We start from the raw sequence: 26591 nt of genomic DNA on the forward strand, positions 1-26591 counted from the left end.
CTGTTTATAAGGATAATAAATGCCTTGGTAACACTTTACAAGTGTCATCGTTTGAACTCAATTGACACTGCGAGCTAATTACAATAATCACAGCTTTAAGAATGTCTGCTTATCTCTCCTAATCACATAGTACAAGGTTGGCCTTTGACGCTTTTATATGAGGCATGTATTATTTAATCAAAATCTTCACAGGGAAATGGCACCCGCACGGAAGAGGGCTGCTCTTATTTTGTGTTTCTATGTGCAAGCCTTGCAATTTAATGTTAAAAAAAATCAGTACTGGGTCTTTAATCTGTCTCCCTTCCACCTTATGTATTGTCAGATTACATGGTCGTTTTTACCTTATCAATGAATATTTTTAGCTGAGGAGCGGATACTGTCAGAGTTTCTACATGAATGTCGAATAGCAGCAGGGGGTTCTTCCAATATATCGTTGATGAGTTACTTTCTGGCAGTGGCGATATCACCAAAATTACAGTACTTACTGTTTAATTGCATGAGGTCAGAACCAGAGGCTTTATTTTTTGCAAACAAGCAGGTTGTGTGATTAATCAATCAGGCTGTAGGGAATGGGCAGATCAAACTAATATCTACAATCTACAGAACTGACATTGGAATATCGGTATATGTCCAATTAGTCATAAAAGAAATGCAACAAAATTAGTACAAATATTTGAAGAATGAATACGTTGCCATTTGATTGTGCTCCATTGTTCTTGTCTTTCTGAAGATTTTGATCCTAGCTAGATTTGGAGTGAATCAGTGCTGAAACATGCAAATAGGTAGGACGAGATAAACAGTTTATGAATAGAAGGGTATTCACTAAAGCTGGAGAATGTCATGAAGGAAAAATGCAGCTTACTATTTTAATGATTAAGTGAAAATATAAGTAAAAAGATTTATTACTTTCAGAGATTTCAGAGCATATTAATAAACAAATAATAAAAAGTAATTGCTAGGACTCCTACGTTTCTGAATCAAAAGCCCAAACATTGCTGTCAAAATAATAGTGAGGCTAATAGCCAGCAGTGTTATTTAAGTGAAAATGCCACAGCAACTTCAGGCGAGGGCAGGTTTGTGATTAGGCCTGGAATTCAAGAAGTCGCTGTTGAAAATGCACCACTTCACTGTCAGATTGGTAAAACTGGCATTTTGCCCTCTGTCTCCCATTCAAATGCATTGAAAGTCATGAAGTTCCTGTATTTGACTGCAGATACAAAGTAAACTTGCCACAGTAACTTAGCATCAGCAGTTTTCAAGTCTAAGTCCCCTTTTAACTGTGTTAAGTGTTAATTACAGCAGGTAAATCTCTCTGGCACTGAAAATTAATGATTACAAATTGAAGTACTTTTTGTGTCTTTTTTTCTCTCTCTTTTAAATCTAATCTGTCTTTCCCTCTTTATATTTTTCTTCCTGTACCTGATTTGATATTGAATACACACCATTCCAACTTACATATCATTATGCAGACCTTGCACTATTCATTTCACAAACCTTCAATCTGATTGGTTAAGGAGATACTTGAAATGTGTTCACTCTATTTACTCAGATTCCAGATGCCCTGTAAAGGGGGCTGTACTGTTTCCATCTCTCACTTTCAGCAATGAGCCAAATAAAATATTATGGAGATTCAACTAACAAAGGCAAGTTTAACTATTGATGGGTGCCAATCATTCAGTAGTTACAGGAATTTTTGGGCCATACGAATTTTATGTTTTCAAAGTTATTTGTGCTGCATTATCTACCTCAGTGGGGTTCAATGCAAGAAACAGGGAGGCTGATGTGAATGCTGTCAAAGCAAGGTCATCTTGTCACAAAGGTGATCAAATAGACATTAATGTAAAAAAAAAACCTCAAATTAATTTTTAGAAAAATTGAGAGTTTACAATCGCACAATTTGAGGATTTGCTAAGGAACAATGACTATGAAGCAGCTTTTTGATTTCAAACCCTGATATTTAGGAGCCCGAAACCTCGCTCTTAGCTGAAATATGGACAAAAGAGCTGAACTCAAGAGTTGAGGTGACAGTGAATGCCCTTAACATCAAGGCAGCATATGACCGACTGCAGCATCTAGGAGCCCTAGCAAAACTGGAGTCAATCAGAATTAAGGGGAAACTCTCCACCAGTTGGTGTCATATCTAGCACAAAGGAAAGTAGTTGTGGTTGTTGGAAGTCAATCATCTCAGTCCTGGGACATTGTTGCAAGGGTTCCTCAGGTTAGTATCCAAGGGCCAACCATCTTCAACTGCTTCATCAATGACCTTCCCTCCACAGTAAGGTCATAAATGAGGATGTTTGCTATTGATTGCACAATGTTCAGCACCATTCATAACTTCTCAGATACTGAAGCAGTCCATGTCCAAATGCAGCAAGACCGGGACAATATCCAGGCTTCAGCTGATAAGTGGCAAATAACATTCGTGTCACAAAAGTGCCAGGTAATAAGCATCTCCAACAAGAGAAAATCTAACCATCACCCTTTGACATTCAATAGAATTACCATTGCTGAATCCCCCACTATCAACATCCTGCGGGTTACCATAGACCAGAAACTGAATGGACTAGCCATATAAATACTGTGGCTGCAACAGCAAGTCAGAGACTAGGAATCCTGTGGTGAGGAACTCACTTCCTGAATTCCCAAAGCCTGTCCAGCATCTACAAGGCACAAGTCAGGAATATGATGGAATACTTCTCACTTGCCTAGCTGAGCACAGCTCCCACAACACTCAAGAAGCTTGACACCATCCAGGACAAAGCAGCCCACTTGATTGGCACCCCATCCACAAACATTCACTCCCTCCACCACTGATGCACAGTGACAGCAGTGTGTACCATCGACAAGATGCACTGCAGGAACTCACCAAGCCTCCTTCAACAGCATCTTCCAAACCCATGATCACTACCATCTAGAAGGAAAAGGGCAGGAGACACATGGGGACAGCACTACCTGGAAGTTCCCCTCCAAGTCACTCACCATCCCGACTTGGAAATATATTGCCGTTCCTTTACTGTCGCTGGGTCAAAATCCTGGAATTACCTCCCTAACAGCACTGTGGGTGTACCTACGCCACTTCGACTGCAGCAGTTTAAGAAGGCAGTCCACCATCACCTTCTCAAGGGCAATTAGGAATGGGCAATGAATGTTGGCCTATCCAACTTTGCCCACATCCCATGATAAATGAAAGAAAATCATCTTCCTTTGTGCTTATCTTCATTATATACCACCACTCAGTGCTTGTCCTCCGATGCTCTGTCATATCTCTTTTATCCGTGAGAACAAATACAAATAGAGAAATTTATATAAATCTCTTCATCACCTTGATGGGTTTGGTTTAAGGTAATCCTGAGACTTAAAATCAGAGTTCAAAATTCAAACCACACCAAGCAACTTCACCAAAAACTGATCTGCCATATACTGGCTATATACATGCAAATTATCACTGTTATTGTTAAATTGAATAACTTACTAGAATGGCAGCTAGGTGACTCATCCCTATATGTGTCAGTTTGTTGTTCCAAAGTATAAGCGTTTTCAGTCCTTGCTTCTGTCTTCTAAGACCTTCACAGATATCTTGCAGTCCTAGAAACAGGTTTGACTAGTCAACCCTCTTAACTGACTTGTAATCTTTATGGTGTTTTCAAACCTTGCACAACATGCCCTGACTCTCAGTTCTGAGTGACTGTGAGATTTTAGTGGGTGAATACACAAATGTAGATATTACGTGGGAGATACTTCAACAAAAATTGCCAAGGGTCCATTTTGAGTGAGTGAGCAGTGGGATGGGCTGTTCAGTCACCCCTTCCAGCAGTGCTTTGGCCCCATGATTTTGAAGCTTTGTTTCATTAACATTTGCTTTACGTGCTCGTAACAAGCTTTCAGTTTTGTTATTCCCAGGTTCAAATTAGAGATCTTGAAAGATCCTGATTCAGGAGTTTAAAGACAAAATGCTGGCTGCTCCACAAGTCTCACCAGACCATGAGGGATCAGGCATCACAGGCATATATTCCTCCCAGGAGTTTTATACAAACATGTTAACTAATATGCCGCAGTTAGTGAATGTCAGCATTTCAACCCATTGGAAAATACAAATATAGACACAGCATAAATGCACCAAGGGAAAGGGGTGAAGTAACAATGCTAAAGCAGCAAGGGAAGGAACGCATGAGCCATTAACCTTGGTTCTCATCACTGACTCAGGGGGCTTTAAGTTCAAGCCCCGGAACAGAGACATAAACTCATAATTTAGGCTGGCACTTCAGTACATTACTGAGCGTGCTGGATGCTTGTCCTGATCAATTGCTCTACTATCTATAATCCATGCTGGGAAAAGATCTAAGGTTCTATAATCATAATCTCGCTGCAGCAGCATTAACTTAAAAGAAAAGTTGCATTTTTCATAACCTCATGGAATTGACAGCACTTTATAGCAAATGCTGTAATGTAGGAAACACAGCAGTTAATTTGCATACAGCAAGCTCCCACAAATAACCATGTGATAAGGGCCGGATAATTTTTTTTGTGATGTCGGCTGAGGGATATATATTGGCGAGGACATCCGCAAAACTCCCCTGTTCTTTCTCATGATAGTGGCACGGAATCTTTTACATCTATCTGAGAGAGCAGTAAGGGTCTTGGTTTAACATCGCACCTGAAAGATAGCACCTCTGACAATACATCACTCATTAACTGGAACATCAGCCTAAATTTTACTGCTCAACTCTCTGGAGAGGGACTTGATTCCATGACCTTCTGACTCAGACGTGAGAGTGCCACCCACTGAGCCACATCTGACCCTGTTATAAAAGCAAAAAAACTGCGGATGCTGGAAATCCAAAACAAAAACAGAATTACCTGGAAAAACTCAGCAGGTCTGGCAGCATCGGCGGAGAAGAAAAGAGTTGACGTTTCGAGTCCTCATGACCCTTCGACAGAACTTGAGTTCGAGTCCAAGAAAGAGTTGAAATATAAGCTGGTTTAAGGTGTGTGTGTGGGGGGCGGAGAGATAGAGAGAGAGAGATTCCATGGCTCCTCATTGGCAGTAAGAATCCTATCCCAAGGCCACCCAATATGACGAATGACCACGATCCAGGAAAACGATTTAAAGCAAATCAAAGAGGCCAGAAGTTCCATCCTGCCAATTTTCTGCCCCAAGCAAAAAACACCCAACCCGTTAAGTTGCAACTAAAGGAGAATTTGGACGTGAGGTGAGAGGGGAATCACTTATCAATTGCTAAGATTTATTTTATAGTGTAACACTCCTGTTTACCTGTGTTTGAGATGCAATTGTTTTTAAGGTCTAACAGTCTTATGGTATAGTTAGATTGAAGCAGCTCTCGCAGGTTCATGGAGTCTTGAACGCTGTTCAGGTTATTGTCTGCCAAGTAAAGTTCCTGTAGCATTTGGTTCGCATTCAGGGCAGAAACTGTGGGAAGTCAGATAGGAAACAACAGATTCAGCTGCACAAAATTAGCAAAATATGGAGACGAGTTCTCAAAAAGTCTGGGCACTGACTTCAAATCTCAGGAGGTTTAACCAGTTGGATAGTACACTGCATAATACACACATAAAATCCTTTCTGCATATGTCTAATGGAATCATTAACCCAAGGGTTAACAATTGCATTAAAATAACACAAAGAATTTTAGGTGAGCACACTAGGTAATGCGCCAATGGAGTTAATTATACCCATTAATGTTCAACTTATTCTTTACATCTTGTACAGAAGTCATTTTGTTTTTATGATTTGATTTGGCTTGACTTGAAGTTCTGAACGATTGATATTTTAATGATAAAAATGCAAAAGGCTAAACCAAATGATATGTTTGATTTCTAAGCCATCTCGGTGTAATTTCTTCCCCAACTCAGCTTCCTCCCACCAAGCCTCACAGCAAGGACCGGTTATTTTTCCTTTCTGTTCAATATCAAGTGCTCCCACATTAAAGGCTAGCTCCATAAATAGTCTGTTTAACCAGACCCTCAACCCCAATGTCAGGTGGGCACCCTCCTTCCAGCCTGATCAAAGTTTCCTCGTCTCACGCAGCCCATCGTTTCATCCTGCAACAGCAGGACGAGATGAAAAGCTCACCCAGCAGCATCAGAGGACGACCGCTCATACTGGCACTATCCAGACGTAATACCCTCAGGTGGCTGTTAAACTTCAAGCCTTGTGCCACAAAGCACGCGGTGTGCTCCATTAAGGGGATACCACAGGCTTCAAACTCCTGCAAGCTGCTACTCTAGGGAAATAAAAAAAAACAGCCTGTTTATTTAGGGTGACAAAATGGGATGAAACAGGACTCAAAAGGTTTTTTGCCATATGATTTTATGTATGGCCCCAATTAATGGCCTCATCTGCCAACTATGCATAATCAGGAAATCACAGGCATACTGCCCACGATTTCACCATATATGTGAACTAGGTGAGAAATCTAAGATATATGGAAGAAAACATGGGTTTGTTAAAGGAAGGTCTTGCCTCACAAATTTGATTGAATTCTTTGAGGAAGTGACAAGAAGGGTTGATGAAGGTAGTGCGGTGGATGTTGTGTACATGGATTTTAGCAAGGCATTTGACAAGGTCCCATATGGCACATTGGTCAGGAAAGTAAAAGCCCATTGGATTCAGGATAATATGTCAAACTGGATAAAAGGTTGGCTTTGTAACAGGAAACAAAGGGTAATGGTCAATGGATGCCCTTGCGAATGGAATGTTGTCTCAAGTAGTGTTCCACAGGGCTCGGTGTTGGGACCCTTGCTGTTTGTTTTATATATTAATGATTTGGACGTGAATGTGGGGGCATGATTGGGAAATTTGCAGATGACACAAAGATTAGCTGAGTAGTGGATAGTGTAGAGGATAGCCATAATCTCCAAAACAATATAGATGGGTTGGTGGAGTGGGCGGTAAAGTGGCAGATGGATTTTAACATAGAGAAGTGTGAGGTCATACATTTAGGGAGGTCAAACAGTTACTTGGATTACAGAATAAATGGGAATATGCTAAGAGGGTTAGATGAAGTGAGAGATTTTGGCGTACAAGTACACAGGTCCTTGAAGGCAGCAGTTCAAGTAGACAAGGTTGTAAAGAAGGCATATGGAATGCTGTCCTTCACTAGCAAGGTATAGAATATAAAAGTAAGGATATAATGTTGGAATTGTACAAAACACTGGTGAGGCCACAACTGGAGTATTGTGTGCAGTTCTGGTCACCACATTACAGGAAGGACATAATAGCTCTGGAGAGAGTGCAGAGGAGGTTTACAAGAATGTTGCCAGGGTTAGAAAAGTGTAGCTATGAGGAGAGATTGGATAGGTTGGGGTTATTTTCCTTAGAACAAAGAAGGCTGAGAGGTGACTTGATTGAGGTGTACAAAATTATGAGGGGACTAGATAGAGTGGACAGGATAAAATTGTTTCCCTTGGTGGAGAATTCTAGAACCAGGGGACATAGACTCAAGATAAGTGGCAGAAGGTGAAGGGGGGACATGAGGAAGAACTTTTTACGCAGAGAGTAGTGGGTGTCTAGAATTCGCTACCCAAGTTGGTGTAGAGGCAGAAAATCTAAACTCTTTTAAAAAGTACCTGGATCTGCACCTTAAGTGCTGTAAACTGCAGGGCTATGGGCCGGGTGCAGGAAGGTGGGATTAGAAAGGGCACCTGCGTGTCCTTGGGCTGGCATGGACAAGATGGGCCAAATGGCCTCCTTCTGTGCTGCAACTTTTCTATGGTTCTATGGTTCTAAAGCATCGTTAGTAATTGAGTTAGGCCGGAGGACACAAGGACTAAGCTACAAGCCAAGCTTCCTCTCTTGTTGATACAGCTGAAGATGGCAATCAGGAAGGATGACATATCAAGAAACTTGCAAGGACAGGAGAGCCATAATTTAGAAGATAATTCCAAAGGGCAACAGGATTGTGGCTGGAATATTTCCCCTTTCTGAGGTGGTAGAGAGGAGGGAGCCGGGAACAAGAAATAGCCAGTCTCAGGAGACGAGGTTGTAGACTGCAATATAGATCTGGAGATTTTCAGGTAGAATAGGACAAGGCTATGGACTGACTTGATGATGAGAAGGAACTTGAATTTGAATTGCTTGGAACTTCGCTTGGCAAGGATGGGAGCTGTGGGACTTTGTGTAGGAGACAGCCAGATTGATGAAGGTTGTGAAGGTGGGGAAGCTGGCAAGGAGAGTATTTTTCAAAAAAAGTGATGCTTGAGGTGATGAAAGATGGGTAAAGGTTTCAGCAGCAAGGAGGAGGAGGTAAGGGTGTAAGCAGGCAGTGTTCCAGAAGTGGGATTAGGCAGCCTGCCACTGGGTTCAATGTGAGCATGAAGTGAGAGAGGAAGATGGAGTCACAGCCAAAAGCATATAGGTGTTCAAGAGAGCCAAACAAGATGGTTTTGTACTTGTTGAGGCTGACCTGGAGGATATTTCTGCCCATTCAGGACTTGATATCAACAAGCAGCAAATACAGCAACAGTAAAATAAAAGCAAAATGCTGCAGATGCAGGAAATCTGAAATTTAAACAGAAAATGCTGGAAAAACTTAGCAGGTCTGATAGTATCTGTGGAGAGAGAAACAGAGTTAATGTTTCGAATCTGTATGACTCTTCTTCAGAGCTTTGATGAAGAGTCATGCGGACTTGAAACATCGGGCAGAATTTTATGGCAGCAGGATTTTACGTTCCCGCCGAAATCAATGGAGTTTCGAATGGCTCGTCGCATTTTACGGCCCCGTCATAGCGGGGAAGGGGCTGTAAAATCCTGGCCATTAACTCTGTTGATGGCAACTAGGGATGGGCAATAAGTCTTGGCCTAGCTGGCAAAGCACATGGCCCATGAATGAATAAAAAAACCCACAAATAAACGCACCATTTTCATGGACATGAAAGAAAGTGGAAGAGAATGAAATAGTGAATTGCATCAAAGAAAACGTCTTGCATTTTTATGCACTTATCACATCCACAGGATGTCCCAAAGCACTTTACAGCCAATGAAGTACATTTGAAGTGTATTACAGAACATGTGGCAGCCCACTTACATGCAGCAAGCTCCCACAGATAGCAAAGTGATAATGACCAGATGTTGATTGAGGGATAAATATTGGCCAAAACAACAGGAATAACTCACCTGCTCTCTTGAAAATAGTGCCACAGGATCTTTTACATTAATTGAGTGGGTCTCAGTTTGACGTCCAATCTAAAAGACAATATCTCTAATAGTGCAGCACTCCACTGGAACATCAACCTTGATTTTTGCGCTTACATTGTGTTGTGGGTCTTGAACCCACCATGTTATGACTCAGAGGGAAGGGTGCTATCAACTGAGCCACAACTGACAGCACAAAAGAGGGAGAGCATTGAGAACCGGGTTGGGGGGTGGTGGGGAGGAGGGAGCAACAAAGCACAGTTACAGTATCGCACAGGGTATTATTGGTGGCTTTGACCAGGTCGATGCCACTGCTGTAGGGGAGTACGTAATGGATCAGAAATTAATTTAAACAAGGATTGATGAAAGAGTTGAGTGTGTAGTTATAGATGGTAAGGATGTCTTCAAGGATTAGATAAAAATAAATTGCATTTGCATGGTAAAAATGTTGCATGAAACTGGTCAAGAAGCTTCACAAAACATAAGAGAAATATAGAGTCCCATTACCTTCCTGATCAGCTGAGCTGCTGCCATCCAACCTCTACTTCCAATATGCTTGGTGAAAGAGATGCTGAGGTGTACTGCTGAGTCGTAGTACTCTATTATATCAAACAATGCAGAAGCCCCCTGAAATCAAGTTATTATTGTATTAATCATACATTTGAAATTGTTAAACATCTGTTTCTGCTGGACTGCAACTTTCTTTATCAAAATGTAAATTTGAGTTTCATTGTTCCTCGTGGCCTGGTGATATTGGTACCAGCTGGTGGTATAATCTTATTGATCAGAAAAATCGTGGGTGCAAACATTAGTTTGTTTTGAGTTAGCTGACTTCAGTCAAATGAATTGAAAAAGGGGAGGTTCTATAATAGGTGAACAATTCGAAAAGGAAGTTGAAAATCTGGGCCAGCATCTTCAGGATGGAGGATGGCAGGGGGAAAATCAGAAATGAAATGAAGGGAAATTGAATGTGATGGTACACTGCTACAATGCTTTGCTGTAATTATGCTTAGGGGGATGAAATATTTTTGATTGAAGGTTCATATTCTAGGTCAGCCAACTGACATATTGGGGAGAAGCTAAATGTCAGGGCAACTTAAGAACAGGTATGACAGCATTGATGGATGTCTAGGGCACCCAAATCTTGTCTCACTTGTTTCACAGGTATGTTGCTCTGAGGGGCAGGTCTATAGGTCTTTCTGGAGGATTGGCAGTAAGCTGCAACTTCTAAGTTGCATGGTCCTTGTCATCCTCTTCACCTGCTCCTCTTGTGTCACGCCATGGCTGTAGTTGATCTGCAGAAAGGAAGGATCACAGGCAAGAATGGGGGAGCATTATCCTGTTGGGATTAAGGAGAAGGAGGTTGAAGATCTTATTTATATGAATCTTTAGAGGGATGTCAGTACAGGTAGCTTGATGCCGCCAACCTCAGCATGAAAGCTGAGTGCCTTCCCCATGAGCTCCATGCACTCGTCCTCAAAGGCGGTGAGATGTTTCAAGGTGGGAAAGACCCTTCTGTCTCAGCATCATGCAACAGTTTGTCCTGCAAATTGTTAAATAAGTAAGGCTGGCCAATAAGGAGAGTGCAGGAAGCGGCATGGGAGAGGTGAAATAACAGATCTGGTGTATGAGGTAGTAATAGAGAAAAAGATTTTGGGTGTGTCCACACCAGTTGTTGTGTTTTGTTGGAACTGTGCATCTATGATTTAGGCTTAGGAGCAGAAATGGCCTTAACCAGAGAATTGCAAATTCAATCCACCTAAACCAGGGTTCCGGCCTCCCTAAATGTAATTAGCTTGTCTAGTTCATCAGTTTTATGTTCTAATGCCCCTCTTGACTTCTATTGCTGCTATTTCCTCTTCATTGTTGTCAAAATAAATTAAATGTCCAAGTTATTACATCAAACCAATGATGGAACTATCACGGTACAAACCCTACATTGCTTTCTTATTGGATCTCCAATGAGAGGTTGGAATAAGTAATTAAGCCTCCCAGTTTAAGCTGTCTGACTGCTGCTTTGGGATTCATTTCTCAACCTTTCCCCAGCAGTAGCCAGCTATAAGAGAAAGTGTGAATATTGCTTGGAGCCTGGCTAAAATATGCAAATAAAGCTGACCCAAGGAATTGTATTGGGGTCAGCAGGAGGCTACTTGAGTTGACAGGAGTCTTCTCTGGTCGCATTTTCAGTGGCATTGCCCAGAGAAGAAAACCTAGCCTACTTTATATCGTAATTTCTAATGCTGCTGAATGGCATAAATATAATTTCTTAATAATAGTTCAAATGTGGTGCTGGTTGTATGCAGCAGTTCTTTTGCAGTGAAGGATCAAGTATGCCAAAGGTTGATTTAAAAGTTGTATTCCAAATAATATACTGTAACAATATTTTAGGCATGATACAGGCTGGCGTGTATGCAGTGTGATGTGTAATGATTACCCGTTGGTGTCAAATCTGCTTCATCCAGCCAGCTAGCCATCTGAAGCCCCTCATCCAAAAATGAGTTGCTTCACCTCTGATCTTACTTGTTTGCCCACCACCCCTACCCCTCGTTCCTGCTTATCACACTCAACACAGAGCCACAGATATTTGAGGTTAAGCATCATTAATCAATCACTTCAGAACACCTCATCAGCAGAAACAAGCAACCTGCTTGGAGACATAAAACAAACAGCATTGGCTATGCCCTCAGCAGCTCCCATATCCAGTATTGCTGCTGTAGACCTTAAAATTCATTCCTGGGATGTGGGCATCACGGACAAAGCCAAATTTATTGCCCATTCCCAGTTTCCCATGAGAAAGTGGCAGTGAGATTTCTTTTTGAGTTACTGCAGTGCTATATATGAGGTGAAGATACTCTCATAATGCCGATAGGCAGGGAGTTCCAGGATGTTGACCTAGCAATGATAAAGTGGCAATATATGTGCAAGTTTGGAAGGTGTTTGCTAGGGGGGAGGTCTGAAATACTGTGGACTATTCAGGCAGGTCCTATCCTAAAGGGCACAGAGGGAGAAGGGTGTTCACCTGTGCTCTTACTGACTGAGTTGACAGCATTGTTAGTTCATTTTATACCCCACTGGCAGATTTGCCAATGGTCATCACAAGAAGCAGCACAAACACAGCAAATTCTTACATCTTCATCCAGCTTCAACCACTCCAAGTTAATCAGTTTAAACTGCATCCGCTTGAAGATTTCTTCGAGAGCCTCACAGCTCTCATATTCTAACTTTTCACCTAGAAAATAAATGTGTTCAGTTTTATTAGATATACAAATAATAGACTTCTATAAAATATTGTAAATTTAATTTAAAACAAACACCCATGAGACCCTGTGATTCCCAAACTCCCTTTGCTGTGGCTTCTCTAAACAAGAGCAATAAACTAATGTCAGTTGGTGCCAAATCTGAGGCAGCTTTATACACACAACAAAATGAATTGTAACTGCTCTAAGCCAGTGCACTTTTTCACTGTTGTTAGACAGATCTCTGTCCCTTTATTTAGGCTGGATTCAAACTCAGACTCCAGATGTGAAAGGACCAATGATCTGGCATTGACATTCAACACTGTTATTATATAATGTCAGCATCAATCAGTTGTTATTTAGTTTTTTTTTAATCCTTTGTCAGAACCAAACTTCAGGAAAGGAAGCTGTTGCACCTGAACCAAATATACAGTACATTTATTTGCTAGTTACAAAGAATTGTCATAGGCCATAAGAAAGTGATGCAAGCTGCCTGAAGAGAAGTGGCCAAGACAGTTATTGCTACCTCTAACAAATGCAGGAAGAGGTCCATTAGTCATCTAGTAGACCCAGGGTAATGCTCTGGGCAACTGGGTTCAAATCCCACCATGGCAGATGGTGAAGCTTGGATTCAACAAAAAACCTGAAATTAAAAGTCTAATGATGACCATGAAACCATTGTTGTAAAAACCCATCTGGTTCACTAATGTCCTTTAGGGAAGAAAATCTGCTGTCCTTACCTGATCTGGCCTACATGTGACTCCTAGACCCACAGCAATTTGGTTGACTCTTAAATGCCTTCTGAAATGGCCTAACAAGACACTCAACTCTCAAGGGCAATTAAGGCTGGGCAATAAATGCTGGCCTAGCCAGCAATGCCCCATCCGATGAATGAACAAAAAAAAAACAAAGGGAACGAAGGCAAGTCTAGATACTCTTTCCAATCCTCTACCAATGCAACAGCATTCACTCAAAATATTACCTCTTGTGCAATTTGTTTCTTTCAACATCAGGGTGTCAGAGGAACTCTCAACTGCAAAGGCAACCTCTGCAAAAAAGCAGGTATCTTCTTTTCCCCAAACCACACTGCAAAATCTCATTTTCCACTACAAAACATAATGCTAGGTTTCAAGGATGCTTGGTTTAAAAGGCCAGTGCATTTCTACATATCATCATGGAATGCATGCACTCACGTGGGGTAAAATATTTGCGGTACTCAGATTAACATAGTCTTTTCCCGCTCCAAAGGAAAAATCAAAATGGACCATAACCAGCGCCAAAGAAATAAAACTGGAGAGGGGTAGCAGTGCTGAAAACTTAAATCACACAGGCAGGCAGGCAGAAAAACCTGCAGGACAGGGTGTGGGCCTGGGCTGGCACAGACAATACTATTCTCCTGGCAGTAGTGGTCTTCAGCCAGCAGTAGACATATTTTGCCAACAACCTCCCGGAGGTAGATCAGACTTCTGAAGAACTATCTGGGAAGTCTAAGTAACGCCTTCCTAATGAACGGGTATGAGAACCTAAGGAAGAGATATCTTCTGTGAACCCTGACTCTAGGTGCGTACAACCTAGCCTCTGCCCTGTCCTTATCCTCAGCCTCTTTGGAAGGTCCATGTTTCCAATGCAAAGCACAGTTGAATGAATGAGCAGAAAAATTCATGATTGAACTTCCAAAGTACTAAAGAGGTTTTTTATAGGCAAAGTAACAACAACACTCAGTAGCAGCACACAAAATGGTCTTTTCAGTTGGCGTCCACCTCAGCGTGATTCCTTCCTGTTGCTCCTATCTCCACACATACAGTAGACAGTTATTATTTGGAGCTGAAGCTATGGGCAATGGATCACAGAGGTTAGCCACACCCCTTTCACTCCAAGAGCATGAGAGTCTCCTGCAGGATTGATGATTTTTCTTTGAAGAATAATTCAGGTCCAGATTTTTTGCAATGTATTTGAGATGGGTAACGGAAAACAGCCTATTTTACTTCATTTACCACCTGAAATCTGCTCCAAAACAGCAAGTAATTCAAAGGAAACTTTAGGCCACAATGTGCTGACCTGTGTACGTGGAGTTAAAAGAAGCTAGCATTAAGAATGTTAACTTACCTTTCAGATCTAAACATTTGATCCTGTGGTGCACCTCTGTAATCTCCTGGAAGACAAAAACAAAGACTTGCATTAATATAACATTTTACAGCCAATGAAGTACTTCTTGAAGCGTAGTCACTGTCTTAATGAGGGAAACACAATAGCCAATATGCACTCAATAAATTCCCACAAAAAACAATGTGATGATAACCAAACTAACCTGTTTTCTTTGTGATGTTGACTGAGGGGATAACTATTGGAAAAGACACTGAGAATAACTTGCCTGTTCTTCTTCAAAACTTTTACATCTACTAGCCTCAATTTAACATCTCATCTGAAAGATGGCATCTTTGACAGTGCAGTGCTCCTTTAGTACTGCACTTTTGTGTAAGCTTTGACTTTCATGCTCAAGTCCTGGAGTGGGACCTTGTGATTCAGAAGCAAAAGTGCTACCAACTCAGCCACAAGAGATGTACTCTAACTAAATGGTATAAATGTAAATTTCTATCAGTGCCATTTTAGTTCAGTTAGTAGCATTGCTGTCTCAGAAGTTTTTTTTCAAGCCTCTGCAATATAATTTAGGCTGATACTTCGATATTGCATTGTCAGAGGTGTCAACTTTCAGATGAGATTAAAAAAAATGATCATTTCAATGAATATAAAAGATCCCATTGCACTATTCAAAGAAGAACAGTCATTTCTGATTAACATTTCTCCCTGAACCAACATCACCAAAGGCAAATTAACATTGATCTAATTTGCTGGTTTTATGATCTTGCTGTGTAAAAATTGGCTTTCATGTTTGCTTACATAACAAAAAAGACTGCAAAATAATTTATTGGTTGTGAAGTTTAGTCATGAATTTTAATCTTTGTTTCACTCAGCTATGCTCAAATTATTGTTTGGTATTGGGAACATGAATTTCCCAGTGAGGTTTCTTCTCTTAACATGCACATCCTCTTTTTGCAGACATGGTACCATTGACATGGAGCAAATTATATACACTGTAAATTCCCCAGTCTGGAATGCTTAGGACCAAATTATTTCTGGATTTTGGACTATCACGTGAGCTGGGATATGCTTTTAATTCAAAAATAAAGTTTTTATTTACCATTCATTTGCTTTAGGAAACCTCATCCCTCTCATCGATGAGGTTTCCTAAAAAAATGTAAAGGCTACTTGGCCTTTTTGCCTGCCCGCCAACCATAAGGTTGGATGGGCAGGATAAATCTGATTTTAATTAGCTTGATAATGGCCTTAATAGGCCTTTCAATTATCAGAGGGCGCGCAGCCCAAACCGGCGCATGGCGCCAAATGAAATATCGTGCGTCATTTTACGCTCAGACGTGTCAGGCACACACCCACATGCCGAGCGTAAAATTCTGCCATCAATGAAGTGTTCACGTGAAGCAGGGTAAGAGACTGGGATAAAACTCATCAGGATGCACAGGCATAATTCAATTCCCACTATAACGTGACATATGTTGCCCTTATTTTGTACGGTACATTGATTTTATATTATTTACAATTAGAGAAATTTAGTAAGCAGAAAAGTCGGCCTGGTTTCTGAATAGGAGATTCTCTGCAGTGGAGACTGAGGAGCTCAGAAGTGAAGAATTATAAACAACAGTGTCATCACTGGTAGGAGGATCTAATTGCAGCTTGACACAATTACATAGGTAATCTCCATTATAAGGATAGACATAGCAATTTATAGGACAAATGCGGGAGCATTTTCTGGTCAGCCTTTCAACGTTTAAAAGACACTATGCATAAGTTTTTTTTGCCACAGGCTCCATGGCAAACGCCCTCCTTGCTTCATCGGACTGCAAGAGAGAGAGAATTCCCCATTCCTTCATTTACATGGAGGTGGATATGTGCAATCCTCCCTACCCACCTTTCCTCTGAGTCTCAGGAAAATCTACTCTAAATTGTCAGTGGCAACCTTTGAGGTTAAGATTTTTTCCATAACACTTTTCCGTAAGTCTTGCATTACTCTTGCATCCTGCAAAGGCATATCTTCCAATGCCCCTTTGGAACTCTGTGGCATGCTAGCATAAAAATATCTTCAAAATGTTTTCAGTGTCAGGAACAGTTACCTTATAACAGCAAATAAATTGGATAAACAGTGACTCAAGACATGTTGAAACATGATGCTCTAAAACCAACATTGCCTCACCTTTAAGAAATAATTTCCATTGTAATACATAAGGAAGTAAGTAAAAATTTCTTGAAATAGTATTTTGACTTCACTTGCTTCATCAATGCAAAATTAAGTCTAAACCTCTTCTCTCCTTTCAAAACACAGATGTCTACAAATCCATTTGAGTCTCATTCATATGACATTCCCTCTCCAAAAGGATCAGCTGACAACCTGCTTTCAGACTCTACCAATGCACCTGTTGAATTAGACACTGAAAAATGCATGAGACCATCCTATATTGATTGTTTTTGATTTGTCTTTTCCTCCTTCCTTTGTTAAAGTAATCTGATTGAAACATAGAAAATTTACAGCAGGGGAGGAGGCCATTTGGCCGACCATGTCCATGCTGGCCACAAGAGCCATCTTGCCTAATTCCACTTTCCAGCTATTGGTCCTGTGGCACTGCAGGCTGCAACAATTCAGTTGCATATCCAAGTGCTTCTTAAATGCAATGAGGTTTTCTGCCACCACCACCTTTGACCTGGACACAGTACAGTAAGAAAAATTTGCAATTTCTTTCAAAGGTCTGTGGAATCTATAATTGTTGTAACAAATGTTTGAAGAGGACTTTCAAGGAATCAATTATATTTTCTTGGATAAAGAAATACTATGTGATCTGGTGACCCTCGACCTGGAAGTAGTATCAACAGAAAAGAAGTTAAGAAGTAGTGGCAAAGGAGAGCTGCAGACACAAAGAAGAGCTACCAGCAGAGGAGCTGGAGGGTGAAAGCAGTCAGTGCACAGATGCAGACACAAAAAGAAAGCAAACAAGTACAGAAAGTGGAGCACAGAGAATCCTTGTGTTATAACCACATGAGGATGGGTGCCAGCACTTCATTTTTTTCCTACTTCTCGATTGATCATAACAGGATTTTTTTTAATTTATAAGGATGAAGGTGCCAATTCAGTGCATGTACTTAACCGTTTATGTGCTGATTGCAAAGAATTCAGTGTGACAGACTTTCTTGAGTTTAAACACAAAAGGAGTTAACTTTTATTATGCTAAAAATAAGCACGCCCAGGTAAAGATATAAAAATACATTAAAAAGTAAACACATATTCCAAATCTCGTGACATACACGCACACTAGCATGCAAAACAGGACAAATTACAGGATGGAGGAGGTAGAATTGATAAGTGTTAAAATCTGTAAGAAAATAAAGAAATAAACATTTTGACGTTGCCTTGGTAGTCCTAAGATTTCCTGTGGGGTTGTGGCCAATGTAAGCTGTAATTTCTGGAGACAATCTCTTTTAAACTATAATCCATCTTTTTCCCAGATGGATGTTAAGGCACTTGAAGTTCCTTTCAAATAAACTTTTCTATCTCTGTGATGTATTCCAAAATAAACAGAGTTAGGGTGCTGAACTTGAAAATTAGAGGGAGAGAGATAATGTTTCTGGTCCATTCTGTGACTTCTTTTTGTGATTTAACTTTCTGCAGATTTCTGCTTTTCTATAACTCTGGCATCGGGCAAGATGGCTGCTATGTCGTGTGACTGGCCTTCAAACTGCAAATTCATTGTCCTCCCTAGCAGTGGGATTCTCTCTCAACTGTTGTTAGTGTTTCGTATGTTGCTCGTGTCACCTATCTTATCTTGAGTAACTGGTCAGACTCAGGTAGGTTACTTCAGATGCTTCATTAGCACCATATTCAAGATAAGCTACAGACTAGGTATATCTATCTTGAGTACTGAGTGCTCTATCTTCTCTACTGAGTCTCTATCACATGACTGCTAGTGTCACTGTTACATCATGATATCCATCACTAACTCATTAACATAATTATTAACCCATTATACTAAACCTCCCCCCAAGTTTAATGTCAACTTCTTTAATAACAAATTTAAACTATTTACATTACTTTTTTTCACTTCTTTTACTGTTACAATATCTATCCAAATCCTACTCTTCCTACCCTTGCAACCCCTCCCCCCACCAAAGTTACAAGTGACTATTATGAGGGATTCAAACTCCCATATGTTCTTGGTTCTCTGGAAAGACATTGTGGATACATGTGGGAGCTCATCTTTTTCCTGGAGGACATGGTGATCAGTGAAATGGGACAGCAGCTTTCCAGGGCTGCTGGTAATTGGACAACTGAACTGTAAAGACCATGGACCCTTTTCAAGGAAAGAATGATCCAAGAGAGAAGACTGAAGGACATTGACACTTTAATGCTCTTGAACTGGAGGAGGATAGATTAGGGTTCACTCAGGAATCTTTTGTTGCCGTGAAAAACACTGGGGAAGGACCTGAGAAGATAAAGGATCTTCAACTCCAGTGAAGAACTGCACAGCTGTATCATTCACTGTTGCATCAAGGATGAAAAAGATATTCAACTGTTGAGATTTGAATGAATCTGAACAATGAGAAGAAGAATGACAAAATTCCTGTAGTCATTGCAGGAAATGAAGAATATATGATTTCCAGATAACATTTCAGGAGCTACTTTTGGTAATATTGTCACACTTTCCTCAGTGTGAGGCTGCTCCACTGTGGGCAATGGGAAGAATACATCAGAATATGAAGATAATACAACATCATTTTCAGCAAAGGAATGAATCTTCAGAATGACATCAAGATGAAATTCTTGTACAGGACTCTGAAACTGTCGAAGTTCTGAAGATTTAGCCTTGGCTCCTGCACTGATGGGCAGCTTAAGTGGAAAAAAGATTTTCAGATGAGATTGAAGCATGGCTGTCAATTTACTTTTTCAGGAACAATATATAATTTTTAATTTGGATATATACATATTTGTGTGTTAAGACAGGTAAAATAGTTTCAGTTTCATTTAGGTTGCTCATGAGCCTTGGTGCCTGGGAATCTGGATAGACTCCTGACTAACAGATCAGGTCTTTTGTGATTTTTTTGTGCATATAAACATTTTTATTGAGGTTTTACAACTTCTGAAGCTAAAGAGATGGGTTAAAAAGGGTTAAAAGTTTAGCGATTTTGAGGAGAAAAACACCAAATAGAAAAACCTTTACTGTTGCCTAGTGACAGTGGCCAAGTGACAGACAGAGAACAGATAGGGGAGAGAGTTCAGTGTGTGTCAGAGAGGAAGAGAAGATAGGAATTTTAAGCTGTCTGATAAGAAAGACTACAAGGCTATTGGAGACAGTGGCAGTTATAGAACTCAATAAAGTGATCAGTTTAGCAGAGGTGCTATAGGAAGACTGAGTTTAGGGAATCATTTGTTTGCATTGCAGTTGAAGAAACTGAGAGTTTGGAGTGCGGTTTGGGTGTCTTGAGAAGAGATAAGAATTAGGTGAAAAGCATCGAGTGAATGCTCAGGAATTCACCTGAAGAAAGCCATTTGCCAATGTGCCAGTTCCAAGCAGGAAGTTTTTATATCAAGCTAGTGGTAACTCTTTGCTGGTTTATGGGTCTGTAAATCTATTGTTGGGGTAAAGGAATAGTGTGAATTTGAAGTATCTTCTTGTGTTTGTAGTGAGATATTTCTAACCTTTTTGTCTGGTGTAATATAATTCATTTTTCTTGTTTAATAAATATTTTATTCCTAGTGTTAAAAGTTCATCAGCAGACTCCTGTGAATTTGTTCAGTAACTTTCCTCCACTTATTAAAAAAAAAATAGGATCTATCATGCCAGTTTGCACTCTGGGATCTGACTTGTCCAGTATTAACATCATCTGGGATCGTCACAACTTTCACCCAAGCTAATAGACTCTACCAACACTCTTTCAGTGTGATCCTCTGTGGAATCAAACATTTTGTTCTCCCTGGACAACTCTTCATGGTCAAACAGCGTTATACAAGGCATTGGTGTGTTCAGTGGGACAAAGATACAAATGCTGCTCTTCCACAACAAACACAGACTCCTCAACAAAGAAATTAGAGACTTCATATGCTTCGGCAGTAGATTTGAATAGCATACAAAACTCTAGGACTTCATCTTCCATTGGACCACTCAGTACTATAACAGCTTCTTTCACATAGCCTTCTTCAGGCAAGAGCCAACCCAGGTCCAAAAAGTTTTCTTGCGGATTGTCACCATCTGCTGCAGCGTCTTCTGTGTCCTCATCCTCCGTCCTAGCTTAAAAAGAACTGAGAGACCACAATCTCAATCTCCAACTGGGGTTTAGTGAATGGTGTCTCTGTGATGGAGAGTGAACCACTGCTCAATGAATAAACCTCACCAGCTGATGTAGAATGAAAATCTACCGGTTCTACCCATGACTTAGCAAATTCCTCCATGAAAGGCATCCAGGAATTCTACTGTAGGTCACCTGCTTTTTCCAGAATGCCCGGTTGTATACAGGCATCTCCACTCATATCTGCAAATATCTGCATTGATTGTAGACAACATAGGTTGATCTCAATGATCTGTTGCCCCTTGTAGCAAATGGTGATGATTAGTCAACCTTTGATTGGAAGATTTGTGCCACCAGGACCTTGCAATTTAATGCCTAATGGATAGAGGGGTATTGTTTAGAGCCATTCCAGATGACCAGAGTATTATAACACCAGCTCATGTCAATTTTAAAGTCAATGTTAAGGCCTTTAACTTCCACTGTGACTGACCAATAGTCTTGATCATGAAATTTACTTCTCTTAGGAACTCCGTAATTTTGTGTCTGTCATTATGTCCAATTTTTGAATAGTTTGCATTTCATAAATGTTCTCCTGCCTTCTTCCTCTAGACTAATAGGAGAGCTTGAAGTGTCTTGTCTTTCCACACTAGAAACACTCTGCACCTCCTGCTGGGCAATCTTGGCATCTGTGCTACTTCTTTGCACCCCAGCATAAGCATCACAATATGGCTACTGTAGGGTTTCCACCCTTTTTCCATTTTGGCAAGTTTTTAAGTGGATGGGGCTGCTGCCTTTGGGCCTACCCAGCCAACAGTCACTTAAAGCCTTAGTGTTATGACAGATTTCCTCCTGATTTAGCTTTCTGAGTTTGGCCTGCCTCATGTACTGAACCATTTAATTGAGAGTGAGGTCATCTTTCATCTGTAAAAACTTGAGAACTTTTTATCGCAGATTTGAATGACAATGCGGTTGTGAATAAATTCATCTTTCAATGCACCACACTCAAAAACTGACTAGGCAATACAGGTCAATAAAAAACAATTAGACAGATTCCCCTGGATTTTGGGATCTCCGATTAAATTGCATTTGTTCAATCACAACGTTTCATTTCAAACTGAAATATGTGTTGAATGCTTTTAGGCCAGTCTCAAAGTTTGTGGAGGTCTCTTCTACCCGCTGTCTCAAGAGGACATCACTGGCGACAGGTCCGACGGCATAAAGGAATGAACTAACCCGATGCTTCTGCTCTTTGACATGCAACCCCAATGCTGCTCAATACCTTATGAAGTGTTTCTTCCACAACTCCTACTGTTGGCCTCTTTGTGGGCCCTTGAGATTTTTGAATGGTAGGGGTAGGGGCAGTGCTGCTTGCCTGGTGCTGACATCATTATCACTTCTCAGTGTGCCTCCTTTTGTAGATAAGTTTGCAGATGCTTGCTACTAACAGGTTTTCTTCCACTTTCTCGCCATGGGTGTTCCGTTAATGGCCCCAATCCATTGTTAGATTGGTGCCACCACCGCAGCTATCAAGTTTCATATGTTGGTCGTGTGGCCTATCTTATCTTGAGTAACTCTGGTTGGGCTCAGGTAGGTTACTTTAAACTGCTTTATTAATATTATACACAAGGTAGGCTACAGAGTAGGTATATCTTTCTTGAGTATTGACTGTTCCATCTGCTCTACTGAGTCTCTATCACGTCACTGCTGATGTTACTGTTACATCATGATATACATCAATAACTTATTACCGTAACTATTAACTCATTACAGTACAGTTAAAAGCTCTATAGATCAATAGTGGCCTTCAAAAGGTCAGACAATTAATTCCTTGTATCTTGTTAGCCATTGTGATTGCCAAAGGTGATTGAATATTAACTTCTTGGATGACTCATTTTCCCAATGATAATGTAGAAAGGGGTCTTGTACAACTCCCGGTGTTGCCATTGTCTTTCTGAGAGTTCCACAGGCTCGATGGCTTCATACTGGAAATGTGGTTTTTACAAATGTAGACTGGCAGCCATTTTAAAGTCAATATCTTTGCTTGGCAAAAATCCTTTAAAAGAAGTTCAATATATATCTGACTAGCCGATGAAATTAAAGATTGATATTCTACATGACACACTTGTGCGGAGAAGAAGTAAGTCATTCTCAGGAAGAGGTCAGCTTTTTTGTTTGGCAGAAAGGACACAGGAACTCTTGGAGGTGCTGTGAAAGCTGGCTAAAAATGTCCAAAACCTGGAAAGGTGTGAATGGCTCGGAGACGCTAAAGAACTGGGTGTTTTCCCCAGAAGTGGCCAAACCGTGAACTGGGGTGTTATTTGTTGGTTGATTGAAAAGAAACCCTGGAAAGCTACACCATCAGGACTGCCATGACCTGAGGGAGAGAGGGTTTATAGAAGTGTGCCTTGCTGATCATAATTGTACCTGTGAAACTTGAGGATGAAAGTCATTCTGATCTACCCTGTGCGAATAAAGAACATATTGTGAATCTGTGTAGCTACCTTAATGCCACATTTTTGCGGGGAGTTATGTGAATGCTTGTGATGTTGTAAGATATATCTTTGTTGTATTGACTATTTAAAGTGAAATTTACCTTTTTATTTGAAATATAATTTGCCTGTTAATTCATATGCAATGTCCATTGGTTTTATTCATGTTAAACCAAAGGCTACAAAATGTGAAATCTTGTTGATAATCTCTTCATTCAGTAAATTTGGTTATTTTAGCTTACGGTTTCCCCATGTGGATCATGGCAATGAAGTCTAGACCTCCACTACCTCTGAAGAAAGAACTGCTCCTCCAATTCCCTTTACCATTCTACCAATTACTTTAATTCTGTCTCCTGATGATTGACATCTTTGCTGAGAGAAATAAATCCTCCCTATCCACTCTATCGGCCTCTCATAATTTTATGCATCTCAAGTCAATGTCGTCTCAACCTCCTCTGGTGCAAAAATAATAACTCCAGTCTATCTACTCTTCCCTCATAACTAAAATTCTCCAGTCATGGAAACATCCTCATAAATCTCCTCTGTTCCCTCTCTACTGCGATCACACCCTTTGCGCAGTGACAAGAAATGTATTCTAGCTGCGGTTTAACTAGTGTTTTATATATTTCTAGTATAACTTCCCCGCTCTCATGTAAGACGCTGTGTTTATTTGTGCCACAACACTAGGGGGAGCACTTCACATAGGCAGATACCATGTTAGAGTCTGACATCATGGACAGTGACATCCCAGGCAGTTGCTCGCATCAAACTCTGTAACTCCAAGTTACCTTGGATTATCCTACAGTGTTTCCCAGTTCAGGCACTGTCCAAACTCAATGCTGCCTTAAGAACTGATTATTGGCACACAATTGGAAACATTAGAGTTTCACTGACTTTTGAAAGTGGTTTAGTCACAGTGCCTCACCGCTTCCTCTGTTTCCCTTGTCACTCTCCTCATATCTCAACACTCCCTCCTGTTCCATCCAAGACCCCTTGCTGCTGGCTCACTTCTGAAAGGGCAGCAGGGGAATAAGCGAGGGAAAAGGTGAGGAGGATAGCAATGGGAGCAGGGGAAGCAGCAACTGAGGCTTCGAGGTGCACAATGTTGATGTAAGTGGTTGGAGAAATCACTTATGTGTCAGCAGCCAGAGTGAGAACTGACTCCCTGATTCCCATTTCTTCTTTGTCAGGAGCAAAGTTTATGGTGTTGATGCCTTGGCTAATAAAGGAAAGTACCCCTAGGCCTTATTAACCACCTTAACTACTTGTCCCGCTACATTCAGAAATCCGTGCACATGCACACAAAGGTCCCTCTTTTCCTCTACACTTCCCACTAGCCTACCATTTAATATGTATTCCCTAGCCTTGTTTGCCCTCCCCAAATATATTACCACGCACTTCTCTAAACTGAATTCCAATTGGCACCTTTCTGCACACCTGACTAGCCCATTAATACCACGGTGCAGTCTACAGCTTTCTTCCTCACTTTCAACCATGTGACCAATTTTTATATCAGCTGTAAACTTCTTAATCATGATCTCTACATTTAAGTCAAAAGCATTGATATATACCATAAACAGCGAGGAACCCAATACTGAGCCCTTCAAGAACACCACTGTATCAAGCCTTCTGGTCACAATTTTGGACCCAACTTGCCAATTGCCGTTAGATCCCACGGAGTCTTACTTTGCACCAAGCGCTTTCAACATAAACTGTGAATTCACCTTGTCAAGCTTCATATCAGTGAGCAAGTGAGGTACATTGCTCGGGCCTCAAAGTTCTATTCAGTGTATATGTGGCATCCTTGCAATCTTTAAAAATCTAGGCTCTCCATTTGTTTTGATTAACCATCAATTTACCTTTCCTGTTTTCAGGACATTTCAACTTTATTTTTTCCATATGAGTAAAATAAAGCTGTACATGCAATAATTCAGAAATATTGCTGTGGGACAGCACAGGAGCAGATTGGCACTCCACAGATTTAATGTCAGACAACAAGACATCATTACATGCCAATGTATTCAAACAGCTCAATAATTCATGATCATCCATGCCATCCTCCTGTTTATAAGTGTTGAAGATTTTAATCAAAATATGTTGACAATATCAACTTTCTGAGACTCTTTGCACATTCTCTGACATAAGGTGTTTACCTGCAGGTTGGCAACTATTTCAATGTTAACAACTTTACAATGGCGCTAATGATGTCAAAGTATATAGAAGAATCCACTGGTGCTATTAATTAAACTGAAACAGCATTCCCTTTAGGATAATTCCAACATTAGTTGACACTGTGTAAACCCAACTGACATTTTCCCTCAGCTGAAGTGCTTATTGAAATATTAGTAGGGAATGATGAAGCATTGCCAAAGTATGCCTAAGTATTAGTCACTTAGTCCCTTCCCCCCCCTTAGAATGATCTCACACCACTGTTTGTTCGGCATACAAAGCAATATATATTTTGACAAGAGAAGTTTAAATGTATAAAACTGTCATATAAATAGTCTCATTATCTGATTTGTAAAGCAATAATCCTCACTCTGCTGCCTATCTGATTGACGCATATGTATTTCCCATAATATGTAGACAACTACCTGTGGCAAAGCACTCGACAGCCTGCTTAGGAATACTTCCAAATCACACAACTTTCATTTGTAGCACGTTTTCTAAAGATCCATGCATTTTTTGGGTGATTCCCCAAAGCCTGATGTCACAAAGATAAAAGCAAAATATTGCGAATGCTGGAAATCTGAAACAAACACAGGAAAGGCTGGAAAAACTCAGCAGGTCTGGCAGTATCAGAGAAACAGAGTTGACTCTTCGAATCCGCATGACCCCTCTTCAAAGCTGAAGAAGGGTCATATAAACTTGAAACGTCAACTCTGTTTCTCTGATGCCGTCAGACCTGCTGAGTTTTTCCAGCATTTTCTGTGTTTGTTCTTGATGTCACAAACTTTTCTTCTGGGCTGAAAGTTCATGGGAAATGATTTACAAATTGTGGAATAATGGACTGAACCAAAGCAGAATTGGTTTACACGACTCTTAGAACAAATCACAAGTAGAGAAATTGCTTGGAATTCAAAGGTTTCGTTAACTTAAGGAAATTCTATATCCAAATAATGGATAACTTCCATTCATATAATATATTCTCAGGTTAGGTATATAATAGGGTTGAGTGATATTAATTATGACCTCATAAATATCCCTGTTCAGCAGCTTTGTGACACTTCTATTCTTTTCAGTCTCTCTTTGCTGGCAGCCCAGACTGAGATTGATGAATTAAGTGCTGTAACCAGGACAGTTTTGTGCTGTGGACTTGTGTCCGTCGGGAACTGAGTTGAGACTCCATTTAGATTGGCTTGATGTTAC

The 26591-nt window shown here is 40.5% G+C and overlaps 1 protein-coding gene across 1 annotated transcript in view; it reads right to left on the reverse strand.

Moving 5' to 3' along the window:
- The window catches only part of si:dkey-288a3.2 (protein phosphatase 1 regulatory subunit 37), a 91786-nt gene that overhangs the window by 16722 nt on the left and 48473 nt on the right, over positions 1-26591 (reverse strand). Inside the window, exons 2-10 of the mRNA XM_041214214.1 lie at positions 20446-20735; positions 19150-19336; positions 18933-19039; positions 14494-14539; positions 12280-12380; positions 9659-9778; positions 6092-6242; positions 5273-5428; positions 3473-3585 (exon numbers count right to left, since the gene is read on the reverse strand). Coding sequence (XP_041070148.1) covers positions 3473-3585; positions 5273-5428; positions 6092-6242; positions 9659-9778; positions 12280-12380; positions 14494-14539; positions 18933-19039; positions 19150-19336; positions 20446-20735 — 1271 coding nt within the window. The remainder of the gene's footprint in view (positions 1-3472; positions 3586-5272; positions 5429-6091; positions 6243-9658; positions 9779-12279; positions 12381-14493; positions 14540-18932; positions 19040-19149; positions 19337-20445; positions 20736-26591) is intronic.

The sequence above is a fragment of the Carcharodon carcharias genome, chromosome 20, assembly GCF_017639515.1.
Source record: "Carcharodon carcharias isolate sCarCar2 chromosome 20, sCarCar2.pri, whole genome shotgun sequence".
In the NCBI taxonomy this organism is placed as follows: domain Eukaryota; kingdom Metazoa; phylum Chordata; class Chondrichthyes; order Lamniformes; family Lamnidae; genus Carcharodon; species Carcharodon carcharias.